Genomic DNA, 16,474 nt, shown 5'->3' with positions numbered 1-16,474 from the left:
ATTTTGGCTGAAAAACTAAAGGTCGTGAAGTCTAAATTGAAGGAATGGAATAGAGATGTCTTTGGCAGGGTTGAATACAGGAAGAATCTGGCTTTGGATCAAATGGAGTTTTAGGATGCTAAAGAGAAGACTAACAGACTGTCTTTGGAAGAGATGGAAGCTAGAAGAGAAGCGAGGGAAGAATAAAAAAAATGGGTTTTACTAGAAGAGATTACTTGGAGGCAAAAATCTAGGGAAGTGTGGTTGAAAGAGGGTGACAGAAATACGGGCTTTTTCCACAAGATGGCAAATGCTCACAGAAGAAAAAACAATGTGGACATAATTAGGATTAATGGTGTTTGGCATTCGGAAGAGAATGAGATTAGCGAAGGGATAGTAAATGCCTTTAGATCTCTGTTGTCCAATCCGGGGGACCGGCACCCTCCTTTATCCGGGCTGCAATGTGAAATGCTGGAGAATATGGATGCTTGTGCTTTGGAGATGTCGTTCACAGAAGAGGAGGTGTATGGCACACTATTGGGATGTGGTGGGGATAAAGGTCTGGGGCCTGATGGCTTTTCAATGGCTTTCTAGCAGTTTGCTTGGGACTTTGTGAAGAATGATGTGATGAGTTTCTTCAAGAAATTCTATGAACACAGTAAATTTGTTAAAATTCTAAATGTAACTTTTCTAGTTTTAATCCCAAAAAAAGTGGGGGCTGAGGATTTAAGGGACTTTAGGCCCATAAGCTTAGTGGGAAGCCTGTACAAGTGGTTGGCTAAGGTTTTAGCCAATAGGCTAAAAAAGGTGGTTGGAAAGGCTCAAGGGGCTTTTGTGGAGGGTAGGCAAATCCTAAATGCAGTGCTGATAGCTAATGAAGTCATTGATTCGGTTCTGAAGAATAATGAGAATGGTATTTTGTGCAAACTTGACATAGAGAAGGCATATGACAATGTGGACTAGTCTTTTCTTCTCACAGTTATACAGAAAATGGGTTTTGGGGAGAAATGGATAGGGTGGATTAAGTGGTACATATCCACTGCAAGTTTTTCTATGTTGGTTAATGGCACTTCTAAGGGTTTCTTTCAAAGCTCAAGGGGATTGAGGTAGGGTGATCCTCTCTCGCCTTATCTTTTTGTGATTGCCATGGAGGTCTTTAGCTCCTTTCTTAAAAGGGTTGTGGACAGAGGTTTTATGTCGGGCTGTAGAGTGAAGGGTAGGAGTGAAGAAGGGGTTCAGATTTCCCACCTACTGTTTGCTGATGATACTTTAGTGTTCTGTCAAGCTTCTCAAGACCATTTGACTTACCTAAGTTGGTTGCTTATGTGGTTCGAGGCCGTGCCGGGGTTGAAAATAAACTTGGAGAAGAGTGAACTCATTCCAGTAGGGAAGGTAGAGAATATTGATGATCTCGCCTTGGATTTTGGTTGTAGAGTGGGTAGTCTCCCATCCACTTATTTGGGTTTCCCCTTGGGTGCTCCGTTTAAGTCAGTATCAGTGTGGGATGGAGTGGAAGAGCATTTCCGTAGAAGATTGGCCATGTGGAAGAAACAATACTTATCCAAGGAAGGGAGAGCAACTCTAATCCGAAGTACTTTGTCAAATCTTCCTATTTATTTTATATCCTTGTTGCGCTTACCAAGTTCAATTAGTCGGACACTAGAGCAAATTCAAAGGGATTTCCTTTGGGGTGGTGGCAATTTGGAGCGAAAGCCACATTTAGTAAGATGGGAGTTGGTGTGCTTAAGTAAAAAGAAAGGGGGTTTGGGGGTCAAATGTCTTTCCATCCTCAATAAAGTTCTTCTTTCCAAATGGAATTGGCGAGTCGCAAATGAGAGAGAGGCTTTGTGGAATCAAGTGATTAGAGGGAAGTATGGGGAAGATAGAGGGGGTTGGTGCTCTCGGGAAGTGAGAGAGGCGCATGGTGTGGGGCTTTGGAAAGGAATAAGGATGGACTAGGAGTTGGTGGGTGCTTGGATTTCATTCAGTGTTGGCAATGGGAGGAGGGTGGGATTTTGGAGGGATAGATGGTGTGGGGATTCCCCTTTGCGTGAGTCTTTTCCTTCCCTTTTTGCTTTGTCTGTTGATAAGGAAGCTTGGATGGCGGATTTTTGGGATTCCTCGGTTGAGGGGGGTTAAGGGGGTTGGAATCCCTGTTTTTCAAGAGCCCCAAATGATTGGAAGGTGGAGGAGGCGGAAAGATTTTTGGAGCGTCTTCATGGGAAGAGAGTGCTTGAAGATGTGGATGATATGGTGGTTTGGACCGAAACAAAGAGTGGCAAGTTCTTGGCCAAGTCTCTCTACCTTGCTCTAGAAGCGGACTGCCCTTATTTGTTTATTACTAGTTGTATTTGGAATGTGTGGGTACAACCCAAAATTAGTTTCTTTGCATGAGAGGCTATGTGGGGTAAAGCCTTAACCCTAGATCTTATTCAGAAAAGAGGATGGGCCTTGGCAAATAGATGTTTTATGTGTCTTGAGAATGAGGAGACCATAGACCATCTTCTTCTTCACTATTCAAAAACAAGGGTCCTATGGGAGTTACTCTTTGCTTTGTTTGGGGTGTCTTGGGTGCTGCCCTCTTCAATTAGAGAGACTCTCCTTAGTTGGCATGGTTCCTTTGTGGGCAAAAAGCGCAGGAAGGTGTGGAGAGCTGCTCTTCTTTATATATTTTGGACGGTTTGGAAGGCAAGAAATGGCTTGGCTTTCAAGGATGATGTGTTGTCAATCCAAAGATTGAAATACTCTCTTGTTTATTCTCTTTGGTCTGAGGCTAAGTTGTTTATAGTTGAATGCCCTCTAACTATGGTTAATTTTATTGATCGGTTGGGATCCTATTAAGGTTGTTTTTTGGGCCAATGGGATGATTTTCTCTTTTTTCTTTTTCTTTGGCCTTTTTGGTGGTGGGTGTATAGGTTTGTATACCTTGAGTCGCTTTTTTGGCGTCTCTTTATATATGAAATTCTCTTTACTTATCAATATATATATATATATATATATATATATATGAATAAAGAATTTAAAAAAATTACAGGAATAAAGATTACCTCCCACTCTGAAGTTGTAAGAGGGATAGTTGGATCCAGCATTGTAGTAAGCACATCTACAAAAGGTACTCCAGCAATAGCAGCCCTAAATAAATCAGGCCGCATATTAAGAACAGCACCAATAAGCAACCCTCCTGCACTTCTTCCTTCAATACACAGTTTTTCCTTTGAACAGTATTTCATCTCTATTAAATACTCGGCACAAGCAATAAAATCAGTGAATGTATTTTTCTTCTTCAACAACTTTCCATTCTCATACCACTGCCTCCCCATTTCACCACCCCCACGGATGTGAGCTATTGCAAATATAAAACCTCGATCTAACAAGGACAGCCTTGACTCCTGGAAATGGGCATCCACGCAGATCTGTTGATAACAGAAGACTCTGAAACTTTAAAAAACTTCAATGTTTATGTTTAAGTACATGTAAGAAACAAACAGAAGCTTTATCTTTATCTTGCAGACATGGACAGCATGACATTATCTGCAGAACAATTTGCATATTAACTTAAAAGAATGGATTAAGTCCAACTGATGGATAATACAACTATGAAAAAAAGTTTGTTCAATTAAATAGTATTCACTAAGTCAGCAGCAGCTTATCTGCATAAAGCTTCAGATCATTCATGATTTGGCAACAAGACTCATAACACCAAAGGATTTAAGTGGGACAACCGAGGGAACTGGATGCCAAGTAGGTTGTAGAAGCACCTAAGGAGAAGATAAAAAATGGATGGATAAATCTAGAGACAGTCTCTCAAATTTTTCTAAATAATTCCTAAACAAAAATAATAGTCTACAATAAAACATTGAAAAATTAAAGGAAGGAACATTAGTTTTTCCCCAACATGATTTTCTTTTTTAAATTCACAACATGGAAATTCCTCATTGCACGAGTAGCAGTGAATCATCTTTAAAACCACAAATTACCTCATAGGAACCATAGCCATAAAGCAGTAATGGATCAGATCCATCAAGTTTCACTAGATCCTTCCGATAAACAATTGATATGGGAATTTGAGTGCCATCTTGAGCATTGGCCCATTTCCTTTCAGTTATATATTTCGATGCATCAAAATTCCCCAATACCTAAGTAAAATAGTGGAAAAAAAAAATACTGAATGAGACATACATAGTTAAGCATACATAGATGAAAAAAAATTGGTTACACCATTAAATGAACTGAGCATCAGAGAAGGACTGCAATTATCGAAAAATAGGCCCAATTATACATGCATCAATTTCATTTTTTATTTACTTGTGCAAATGGAAATGGGAAAAAAGAGGAGAGTGCATTTTAGAAATAGAAATTAGTTCCAGGATGAGATATCTTTAAGCCAAACATAAGGAAATGAAATGACTAAAAGATAATTGTCCACAAAAAGTGTGCCACCAACAAAAGCAACCATCAGAAGCCCTCATAGAAAAGGAGAACCCCAGGGTTGGGTTTGGGGTGTGGAAGGGGAAGAATCTGCAATAAAATTCCTTGGATGAGGAAGCTCCCTGCTTGGCTAACCTGTTCACTACTTGGTTATTTGACCTAGTAATTAGAGGAGCATTTCATACCTTTAGAAAGGATAATAAGGTCATGAATTCAAGCATTCAATTTTCAAGCTCCCTTTTCTCCTCCTCGAAGATACCACAAGAACAACAGCCAAATCCTTTCTCCACCTGCAAGTTACTAGCACCCAATAAGGATGCCTTAATCAAATATTCCAAGCTAAATCCAGCAGCTTGCTTGGAGAAAACTCTAACCTCACAACCTAATGATCTTTAAACAGTCCACCAATCCCCATTTTCTCTAAGTTACCTAACAAACAACATGAAAATTCAGTTTAAGGCAACTAAAGGGGAGGTCATTCACTCAAGCCAAGCCCTAGCAAACATGTAATTGTCGCTACCTACCTTTTTCAATTTAGTGTAATTAATCTTCTTTGAATTCACTCAATAAACTTTTTGTAAGAGTGAACAATCATGGAATTTTATTCCTTGCATTGATTGAGGAATTTACAATGAGTATATAGCATTTATAGGGCAAATAATAAAGGAAAATGATCCTACTAACAACCTAGAATGCATAGAATGTATACATTTCTAGATCAGGGTTTGGTTAATTTTGGTTCTGATGATAACAAAGTAGGGATTAAAGACACTAATAATTATGTTGACTAAGTGCATCATTCCATATGTCAAAATTCAAGGGTATCTCTCATATTCAAGAAACAAGAGAAAGTGCATTGAAGGAGATGATTTGTAGCAAGAAGATTTCCTTGAAGTCATCAAGAAGAAGATACGTCAAACTAAAAGGGAAATAAAGGAGGAGAAGGTTTATCAAGATCAATTTTAGGATTTCTATTGTGAGATTGTGGGTGCATTAATTTAGAATTGCATACATATCTTCATTAAAGCCCTAACACTCCAAATCTTATTTAAATGAAATCAAATTGTTTTAAATCTTTTTAAAAGTTAGATGAAGTATCTTCCATATGAAAACCAACTTTGCTTTATATATTTCATGCTTAAAAATGTTTTCAAAAAGATATGAAATCAAAGAGTATAAATGCTTAATTTTGCAAAAGGAGCTCAATTAGAGGCTAAGGGACCTTAGGATGCTGATCGGCTAATCGACCGAAGGGTGGACTGAAAGTGCGCTCCAAGGTAGTGAATTGTGGAGTGTAAAACGGTTCAACTGGATGTGTAGTAACTCTCCTAATAGTCAATTGCAGTGTATTAAATATCCAATGGCTAGCTAAGTGGTGGATTGAACTATCAACCAAAGCTTTTAGAAAATATCTCTAACGTCTAGTTAGCATCTAATTCATTTATGAAAGCCTATTAACTCCCATTTGTGTGCTTCCAACAACCAAACATTTATTAACATTCATAATGAGAGTGTTTTTGAGTGTACATTGTTCCATAAATTTGCATATCCATTAGTGCACCTCAATCCTAGTTTTATTTGTATTCCTTAAGTCAAATTGGAAAATTAAGAACTTGTTTCAACAAATTGATTGTATCTTTGTGAAGAAGAATCTATGGAGTATCACTTAGGGTTTCTCAAGTGCAAGGTATGACTTGAGTGATTTTCAAGAGTAAGGTATCTCTTGAATGAAATTGTAAAGGATGCATTAGAACCATAATCTACGTGTAAGAGTTCGGGGGCTTTGGCTTGAAAAGCTTCGTTGATAGTGGAACACTCTAAGCAATTACAGCTTGAGGTGAGTGAGTGTAACACCCGAGTTTTTTTATGACATATCAGATTCAGGGATCAGAAAAGTTTTCATAAAATTGTTAGTCAAATGGTCAAAAAGAATGGTGAAGAGCCACATGTTCACATTTAATCGGGAGAGATTTTAGAAAAGTTAGTCAAAAGTTAATAGTTTGAAAATCTTGCCACGTTAGATGTAAGAGTAGGAATTTTAGGAATTAAATTTAGATTTGGAGAAAAATTTAACCATCAAATAATTAAGATGATATTTTGAAAAATTGAATACTAAGTATATTATGAGCATTAATTTAATTATTATTGGATAATTATCAGAGAATCGTAGTGAGAAAAACTTGGTAAAAATTTATATTATATCGAATTGTTATAATGGATAATTAAAAAGAAATTTAATTTAATTTTATAACAAATCAATTTAATTTTTATAATTGGAATTAAACCTTATAGAATTACAAAACATCAAACAACATTGAATTGAAATTAAATTAAGAGTAAATTATTATATGTGAAGTTAGAAAAATATACAAAATGGTAAATTAATTAAATATGAATTTAGTAAACTTAACTTTTGAAAGTTTGATGCAATTGAGGAATTTGACAAATGAAGTAAATTAAATAAAAGTTATACTAAATGGTTGAGAATTTGATTATTATAAATTGAATGACTAAATAATTGATGGAATCATTGCTTAAATTTTATTGGTAAAATTAAAGGATTAAAGATGAATTTCAGCTTCTTGATGTCGAAGAATTATTTTATGTTTCAGGCTTTTTCTGAAATTGAATTTTTTTTTATATATATATAACTAATGAAATCATGTCCTAAATGAAATTCAGAGTAAAAATGTTTCAGGAAATTAAAGTCAAATTATCTTTTTTGAAAAACAGGCTTGTAATAAATTTAATTAAGAATATAGTGGCATTTTTTTGTAAGACAGGAAATCATAAGTTGAGTATAATTTATAATTGTGGAATGTGAATTAAAGAATAATGGTTTTAATTTATTGAGAAAGGGACATGCGTGGTATTTCACGATTTGTTATAATAAGAAATAATAAATATAATATATATATTATATAAGTGGCCAACTGCAGGGAGGAGTTGAAAAAGAAAAGAATAAAAGAAAGGAGAAAAAGGGAAAGGGGGAGTTGCAGGGCTAACTGGAGTGGAAAAACTCCGCTCACCTTCGGCTGGCTAGTTTGTCCGTCAAACAATCTCCGTTTTGTGTGAATTTTTAGGAAGATATTCTATTCAACACGAGGAACACTCCTAAGGAGTCCAATTTTTGTTTTAAAAATTAGATTTTCGGATCTAAGGTAGGGTGGTCTAACCCTAAAACCTTGATTTAATATTTTTCTTTGAAAAAAAAAATTATATATTGTGTTTTTGGGAGATAATAGATGTTATTTGCATTATTTGAAGTGTGATTATGGTTATTGATAATTTTATTTTGTGATTTAGGGATTGTTTTGGAATTTTGGTAATGTTTGGGATTATTTAAATATAGAAAAATAGTTGTATTGAGTGTTACGAATTGTTGAGATTGTTGGAGATAAGTAAAATTATGATATAAATTGTGTTTTTGTTGATATTTGAAATATTGGAAATTTTCTTGGACATTGTGGTGGCTTAATTGTGGAAAATTGTTATATTGGGTGTTAACATTATTGAGATTATTGGGAATAAATAAAATTATAGGATAAATTGTGTTTTTGTTGATATTTGGATTATTGAGAATTTTATTTAATATTTAGGATGATATTGTGAAGAAAATTTGTTATGTTGGTTGTTGGAAATTATTAAGCATGTTGGGAATAAATAAAATCTGTGGCTAAGGTTTAAATTATGTCTTGATGTTATACAAATTATTTGTGAGTTTTCTTTAATGTTTATGGTGATTAAAGTCAAGAAAAATTGTTGTGTGGATTGTTGGAAATTATGAAACATAATGGGAGTAAATAGAATTATATCTTGGAAAATTTTGGTTGTTAAAATATGATTTAATTGCACTTCATATGCATCATGGTTATGTGAAGAAAAAGAAAAATTAAAGAAATGATTGTGTGGAATGGAAATGAGAATGAAAAGATCCCGAAGAGGGCAAAAATAAAAAGATATGAGAAATGAGAAATGGAAGGACCCCAGAGAGCGCGAATGAACAAGGGAGTGAGATCCCTAGGGTGAAAGACCCAAAAGTTTACCTTGGGAAGACTCCGAATGGGGAGTGTATTTGAGTACGGACTCGTATCCTTTGGTGAAAGCCTATGAACAACAGTGCATTGCTTGATTACGTGTAAGCATTTACATCATGTTGCATTTGGAAGAAGGAATTGTATTATTTATCAATTGTATATTTGAATATATTATTCGAGACTAAAATGACTTATTTGTTTTGTAAATTTAGAATTGTTGATATACTAGACATATGATTGAATAAGAAAAGTGATAATTTTGATTAGTTTAAATGTGTATAGTTGTGGTTCATTTAATGTATACAATGTATATATAAAATTATATTTTGACATATGATTGTGTTCTATTGACTTAGAATTTCTAACCTGTGTGGGTGTAAAACACCCTACTGAGCAATGTGAAAATGCTCAGCCCTTTATTTTCTAAAATTTTTATATGCAGATATAGTTTCTAAGGAACTATAAGAAGATCAAGAAGTGTTCCAGAAAGTCCAGAAAATAAAAAAAATCATAATAATAGTTGTTTTTAATTTATATTACCTTTTTTATATGTACTAATTTGAGTTATATGGACTTTCGTAAGTTAAATTATATTTTGTTAGTTTATAAAATATTTTTTGGAAATATTCCTTTTTACTTAGAGATTATTTTAAATATTTGAACTTTTGGATGGGAAGATGATTGGTGGATTTATTATACTTATGAGCAAGTGATGGTTGGTTTTTGAGATAAATAAAATGAAATAAAAGAATATGATATAGTAAGCCTTAGCTTAATAAATTTATTTGAGGTTAGACGTTTTGTTGAAAAAAAAAAAAATCAGGTTATCAGAAATGATTGCTAGCTTGGATAGGCGTAACCCTTAGGGACAAACTTTTGACCTGAGGTCACACGTCGAATTCTGGATTGCTCAGAATTCAGGGCGTGACAGTAAGCCAAGATTGTGTTGAAGCACTATAAAATAGATTTTACATTTTCTCTTCCCTTCTCTATTTACTTTATAAGCAATTGTTCTTTTATTGTTTTTGCTATATAATTTGCTTAAATTATCTCTTGCATTCATCAAAGTTTATAATTTTTAAATTTATTTTTTCAAAAAAAAAAAAAAAAATCACGATCCAATTCACCTCCCCATCTTTGGTTTTCACCTAAATTGTACTAATAAACCTAACAATTGGTATCAGAGCTTAGCCTCTAATATAGGGTTTAACCATCTCCAAGAAATAGCTAATCACCCTTGCTCACTAGTCATGAAAGGTTTTTCAATTTCTAGACCCTTACACATGGAATCTGTGAGTTTCTTTAGATCAAGATAATATTAAGTGGCCTTAGAATCAAATGGGAAGAATCTAAAGTTAGACATGAGCATTGCTACATAATCTAGTGTCACATAATCAAACTAAGCACGTGGAAGCGCACCAACATTTTATAAAAGAAAAACTTGAAAATGGACCAATTTATACTCCTTATATTGCTAAAGAAGGTTAGCTATTCCAACAAAGGGACTTCATACTCATTCCAAACTATCTTAAGCAAGCTGGACATGAGGAATATCTATTTCTGAGCTTAAGAGGAAGCGTTGAAAAATCTGTCAGCTTGTGTGGCAGATTACTGAAAATTCTTCTAGAATTAGGTTAGATTAGCTAGACTGCACGTTTGTTACTAAAATTTCTAACTTTATCAGATAGTTTTCTCCTATATCTTAATAACTATATCTCTTTCTTCTTATTTATTTTGTCCACCCACAGTTTCTTTTGCTTTGTTCCACTTAATCAGAGTCACAATTTTTTTCCTCTTCAGCAACTTTCAGTTCACTTCAATAATAAATCTTCCAACAATAAAAGATAACACCATCAAGACAATAAGTAGAACCCTTTAGATATATGTTAATACCATAATAAGGGTGCTATCAAGATCTTTATACAATCACAACTATTTTTCAGTCAGTACATTGAAAAAAAAAAAAAGAGCAGATTGGAACATATTCTAAAAGTACAAGTAGAATATTTTTTTTTTTTTCATAAGTAAGAAAAGTATTGTATTACTAAGAGGTACTAAAATAGCGACTCAAGATGTACAGAACAAAAAGGGAAATATTCACCCCCTTACAAGTGAAATATAAAGTTGTCCACAAAGATATACAAAAAAATAACCCCTCCATTAACAGGAACCCACCCAATCAATGAACTCAAAAAAGGTCGAAGGATCATCTTTTATAAACAAATTAGTCTCCGACCAAAGTGAGTTAAGAAAAGAAGTTTTCAACCTTTGGATGGACAACACCTCATATTCAAAGGCGATTCTATTCCTAGTCTTCTAAATTGTCCAAAAAATGCAAAGAGGACCTGCTCTCCAAACTGTCTTGCACTTTTTTCCCATAAAGAAGCCATTCCAACCCAAAAGGGTTTCCCTAACCAAAGATAGAAACACCCAAGACACTCCAAAAATGGTGAAAAGCATCTCCCACAATGCCCTTGTCTTTTCACAATGAAGAAGGAGGTGGTCAATGGATTCCTCTTCCGCTTGACAAAAATAACATCTATTTGCTAAGACCCATCCCCTCTTTTTAACTTGGTCCAAGATTAGAACTTTACCCCAAGATGCCTACCAGGCAAAGAAGCTTACTTTTGGCTACACACACGATTTCCAAATGTTCTTCATTGGAAACAAAACTAAGGAGTCCAGCTCTAGGGCTTTGTAAAGTGACTTTGTCAAGAAAATTCCATCCTTCGTTTCTGTCCACTGCAACCTATCCTCCTCCAAGATTAGGTTCTGACCATAGAGGTGTAATAGAAGGCCCTCCACCTCTTCCATCTACCAATCGTAAAAGGACCTAGTAAAGCAAGGACTCCAACTCCACACCCCTCCCCCCCCCCCCCTGTTTCCCTCCCTCCCTTCCCCTGCTGTCCCGGACCAAACATCCTTCACCTCCAAATGTTCTTCATTGGAAACAAAACTAAGGAGGCTAACTCTAGGGCTTTGTAAAGTGACTTTGTAGAAAAAATTCAATCCTTTGTTTCTTTCCACTGCATCCTATCCTCCTCCTCCAAGATCAGTTTCTGACCATAAAGGCATAACAGAAGGCCCTCCACCTCTTCCATCTCCCAATCATAAAAGGACCTAGTAAAGCAAGGACTCCAACTCCACAACCCCCCCCCCCCCCCCCCCCCCCCCCCCCTCTCTGTTGTCCTGGACCAAACATCCTTCACCCAAGCTTCTTTGGGATTAGTTAGAGCAATAAGGAAGGGAAGGAAGTACACAAAGGTGTATTCCCACACCAAGTATCCTTCCAAAAAGTTGGCCATTCCCAACTACAAAGGAGAGTCTACTGCTAACAATGTGCCTAAGCTTCCTAATTGCTTTCCACAACCCTACACCCTTTCTTACATCCCGAGAATGCCACCCTCCTCAACCCTCCCCATATTTCCCCCTAATTACTTGGTTCCATAAAACCTCTCTCTCATTCGCAAAGCACCAACTCCATTTGCAAAGGAGAGCCTTATTGAGCGTAGAAAGACTCTTAACCCCCAGACCCCCTTTTCTCTTATCAAGACACACTATTGCTCATCTTATTAAATGACGTCTCCATACTAGGGCCCCACCTCCCCACAAAAAATCTCTCTGAATCTACTCCAACCTTATTCTGACCCCCCTTGGCAATTGTAGGATAGACATGAAGTAAATAGGCAAGCTTGACAATGTGCTCCTAATCAAGATAATTCTCCCTCCCTTAGAAATATATTGACGTTTCCAAATAGCCAATCTCTCCTACACTCCATCCCCCAAGCTGCCACAAACTTAAAGAGAGCCCCCAACAGCATCCCCAAGTAAGTGGAGGGTAAACTTCCCACCTTACAACCAAGCTCAAAAGCCAACTCCTCCACATACTCCACATTGCCCACTGGGATCAGTTCACTTTTATCCAAATTAACTTTCAGCCCAGATATAGTCTCGAACCACATAAGTAACCAATGCAAGAAGGTTCCTTGGTCCTTGTTAACCTTGCAGAAGATTAGAGTATCATCAACAAAAAGCAAATGGGAGATTTTAACCCCTTTACTCCTAACCTGGCAAGCTAATAAAAAACCTCCACTAACAACTCTTTTTATAAGGCAGTCGAGTGTTTCCCTCACTACCACAAACAAATAAGACGAAAGAGGGTCTCCCTGCCTTAGACCCCTAGAACTTTGAAAAAAGCCCGAAGAAGTGTCATTAACTAGAACTGAAAAACTAGCAGTGGACACACACCACTTTTTCCACCTTATCCACTTCTCCCCAAAACACATTTTTTCCATACCAAAAAACAAAAAAGACCACTCCACATGATCATATGCCTTCTCAATATCCAGCTTGCAGAGAATTGCTCTACCCTTGCTCTTCAAAATCGAATCAATGGCTTCATTGGCAATAAATCCAGTAGTATGTTAAAGAATGTAAACTATAGACTTTAAAGAATGTATCGTTTCATGTAAACTTGATCTTGGAAAACAAAAAATCCAGTAGCATGTTAAAGAAGGTACCATTTCATAATATGTACAACTTTAGAACTATTGAATCAGAAGCTCAAAACTTAAAAAAACCAGGACACTGAATTAACATTGCGACAAATAGATAAGAAGAAAAATTCACGGACAGCAAGAAGAAAACATGCTCATGAAAGGAGCCAATAAGAGTAAAAAATGAACTAGACAAGCATATTAAAACATAATTGATTACATAATCAATCAAATAACTTACTGTTTGAATCTTCTTCAAAACGGAAACACTTGTGTTCATATCATAATCATATACAGAGTAAGGAGTCCTCAATGAGCTATAAGAAAACCGTAAAATGCTGGAATAAAATTGTGACTCTGATGGATCCACAGAGTATATAGGATCAAGAAAATCGACAGTCCGACCACCTTGAAGACTTCCAAGTGGTTCTCCAACTGCTGGAAGGCGATAAAAAGTAACTTTAGGCAGACCATTTTCACGCTCATATACAACAAGATGATCACTGAAAAGCTGTATGTCTTGAATTTTCACACTGCAAAAACAAAATCCAAAACTTAATCAAGTTTCTAAACACTGAAACACATGCCACCACAAAAGATACTTTGTTTCTAATATCTTTTCAATACTACACTGTGCACAGCATGTAGTGTAAACTACCTTCTCCACAAAGAAAATTGGACTTTTCTAAGGTGAGAAGTGAAAATAAGAAAATATACAACATGGATAACATTTCAACAAATTTGTTTATGTCAAGGCCATATATTCATGCAGATTACAGTCAAGTACTTAAACTAGCAAATGGTTCAGGATGAAGCTTTGTTTCCAAGCATAAGAAAATAGAGTACATAAAACCATCCTACCTTGATTGTCCAGAATTACGACCCAAAATCCTTCATCCTAAAAGACAACACAAGAAATATGCAAGCTATAAGACAACACAAGAAAAAAAGATAGACTTATATACAAACCCCAAAAAAATTCATGAACTGTTTGTAGATCAATTATATCCCTCCTAAATCAAGCTTGATAATCATCAAAATCTAGTAAGACAAGTGCTTTAACTCATCTGCAATAACTTACATTATCTCATCTCTTTCAATTTAAACCCTCCTGTGTCATCTCCTTTCTTTATTATCTGATCTCTTTCAATGTAAACCCTCCTGTGTCTTCTCCTTTCTTTATTTTCTTTATTATTTATTTATTTATTGAGGAGTAAGCATTTGTGCTAAATGAAAGGGACAAGGTCCAGGCACACTAGAAGTATACAAAGAAAAGAAACAAACATTTACACCTGGGATTTTTTTTTTTTTTGGCAGGGGGGTGGGGGAGATAGAAAATCCTCCCATGACCATAGAATACAAACTCATTTTTCTGTTAATCAAAAACAAAATGTATTCATTTGTGTAAACTTGGTACTCAAAAATGTTTTATTCCATTAATCAGAGTGCATGTCTACAAATACAGAGTTTCTGTTCCAAAAATGGAAATGCAAAAGGAAAGAATCAAAGAAAATGAAATTTCCATGATCTAATTCTAAATAATCAGGAAATTCAAAGTTTCCTAAAAAATACGAAGGCTACAAACAGAATCTTTAAATCCAGGAAATAAAATATCAAGGCTGAGAATCCTCAGCTGATTAATTGACCAAAAACCATCAACACTCCCCTCAAGCTGGTTGGAAGATGTCTTGCATTCCCAACTTGCTAACCATTGATGGAAAGGTCGCCAAAGGAACTACCTTAGTAAATATGTCAGCCAATTGAGATTTCGAGAATACAAATGGAGAACAAACAACTCTATTTACCATCTTCTCCTTTATAAACTGTTTGTCCACCTCAATGTGTTTAGTTCCATCATTCTTTTTGTAGGTAAAATCAAAAGTGTATATAAAAAGAAAGGGGCACCAAAAGGGCATCCTAAAGCATACAGCAGACGCCTAAAGGCAAAACCAGAAAAAAAGTAGGATACGAAAAACAACACCTGCTGTCACGTAGAGCCAACCAATCAAAGAAATTGATTAAAGATAATGGTCTGTCATGTATAAACAGCTTAGTCCAAGACCAGAAATTTCAAAGAAAAGAGTTTTTGAGCCTTTGAATTGAAAGCTCCCCATTTTCAAAAGCAAGTCTGTTTATGTCCTTCTAAACTGTCCACAAGAAGGTTTGTTTAGTCCTATAATGTTGTATAGAATTATGAGCTATGCTAATAGCTGCCTTGTTGTCACAATAGTCTCATAGGCTACTAAATCTTCACTTGTAACTCTTTCAAGAGGTTTATCAGCCACATATCCCAAAGCCATGGCTCTAGACTCTGTTTTAAGACTCAATCCAGCAACTACAGGTTGCTTCTTACTCCAGGTTACTAAATTATGAGCCACATGTGTGTAGTATCCAAAAGTCAATTGCCCGTCTGAAAGTGAACCTGCCCAATCTACATTGGTGTAAGCTGTCACTTGCAAATGTCCATTTTTAGTGAACAAGAGTCTTTTGCTACGTGTAAGCTTTAAGTATCTTAGGAATCTTAGGATCCTCATGACTAGCTCCATGTGACTTTCCAAAGGAGCTCACATGAAATGACTTACAACTCTAACAGCATAGAATGTCAAGTTGTGTGTAGGACAAGTAGATATGCTTCCCCATGAGCCCATGATACCAACCTTTATCCACAAGAACACCATCAGCAGCTCCTCCTAATTGATATTGAGCATCAATTGGTGTTGATTCAGGTTTACAACCAAGTATCCCAGCTTCACTCAATAGATCAAGAATATACTTCCTTTAAGACATTTATATTCCATCCTTTGACCAGGCCACTTCAATTCTTAGGAAGTTTTTAAAGTTCCCAAGGTCTTTGATTTCAAATTCCTTAGACAAGTTTCAGCTTCAAATTCTGCATTTTTTCTATATCATCCCCCGTAAATATTATATCATCGACACTGTTGAAGATTATTACAGCTGGTAAAAGATATATAGCTGTAATATACAAAAGTTGTACAGCTGCGTATACAGCTGTATATATATATATATATAATATTATATCATCAACAATGTTGAAGATTATTACAGCTGGTAAAAGATATATATTTGTAATATACAGTTGTATAAGTTGTACAGCTGTATATACATATATATGTATGTACATAATCCCTAATTTATAGGGATTCTTCCTTATTCTTTCTTTTCTTCCTTGTTCTTTCCTTTCCACTGTTGTATATATATTTCATTGGTTGTATACTTCCAAGACATGAAAAGAAATACAAATTTTCTTCACATGGTATCAGAGCCAAATCAAGCTCCTTAGGATTTCTAATTTTTTTCAGCCTTCATCGCTAATTTTACAGCCTTCGTTGCTGGTTTTTTTTTTCAAAACAATTGGAGAAGTTTTGTTTTTTGGCAGAACTTTTGCTCTATTTTCTTGTTGTAGCCTGCATTGCTGCAATCCTTCCTTAATTTTTATTTGATTTCTTCTACTTCTTGCCAAAAACATGCCTAAGGTTTCAGAATCTACCAATCAACAAGTCTTTAATCCAACAT

The 16,474-nt window shown here is 35.4% G+C and overlaps 1 protein-coding gene across 3 annotated transcripts in view; it reads right to left on the bottom strand.

Moving 5' to 3' along the window:
- Positions 1-16,474, bottom strand: part of LOC117924228 (protease 2-like) — a 60,325-nt gene that overhangs the window by 26,076 nt on the left and 17,775 nt on the right. For all 3 annotated transcript variants that reach the window (XM_034842816.1, XM_034842814.1, XM_034842817.1), the window contains exons 5-7: positions 13,182-13,473; positions 3,957-4,115; positions 3,027-3,392 (exon numbers count right to left, since the gene is read on the bottom strand). In XM_034842816.1, coding sequence (XP_034698707.1) covers positions 3,027-3,392; positions 3,957-4,115; positions 13,182-13,473 — 817 coding nt within the window. The remainder of the gene's footprint in view (positions 1-3,026; positions 3,393-3,956; positions 4,116-13,181; positions 13,474-16,474) is intronic.

This window comes from Vitis riparia, chromosome 10 (genome assembly GCF_004353265.1).
Source record: "Vitis riparia cultivar Riparia Gloire de Montpellier isolate 1030 chromosome 10, EGFV_Vit.rip_1.0, whole genome shotgun sequence".
NCBI classification, from domain to species: Eukaryota; Viridiplantae; Streptophyta; class Magnoliopsida; order Vitales; family Vitaceae; genus Vitis; species Vitis riparia.
This window is presented reverse-complemented; position numbering and strand designations above follow the sequence as displayed.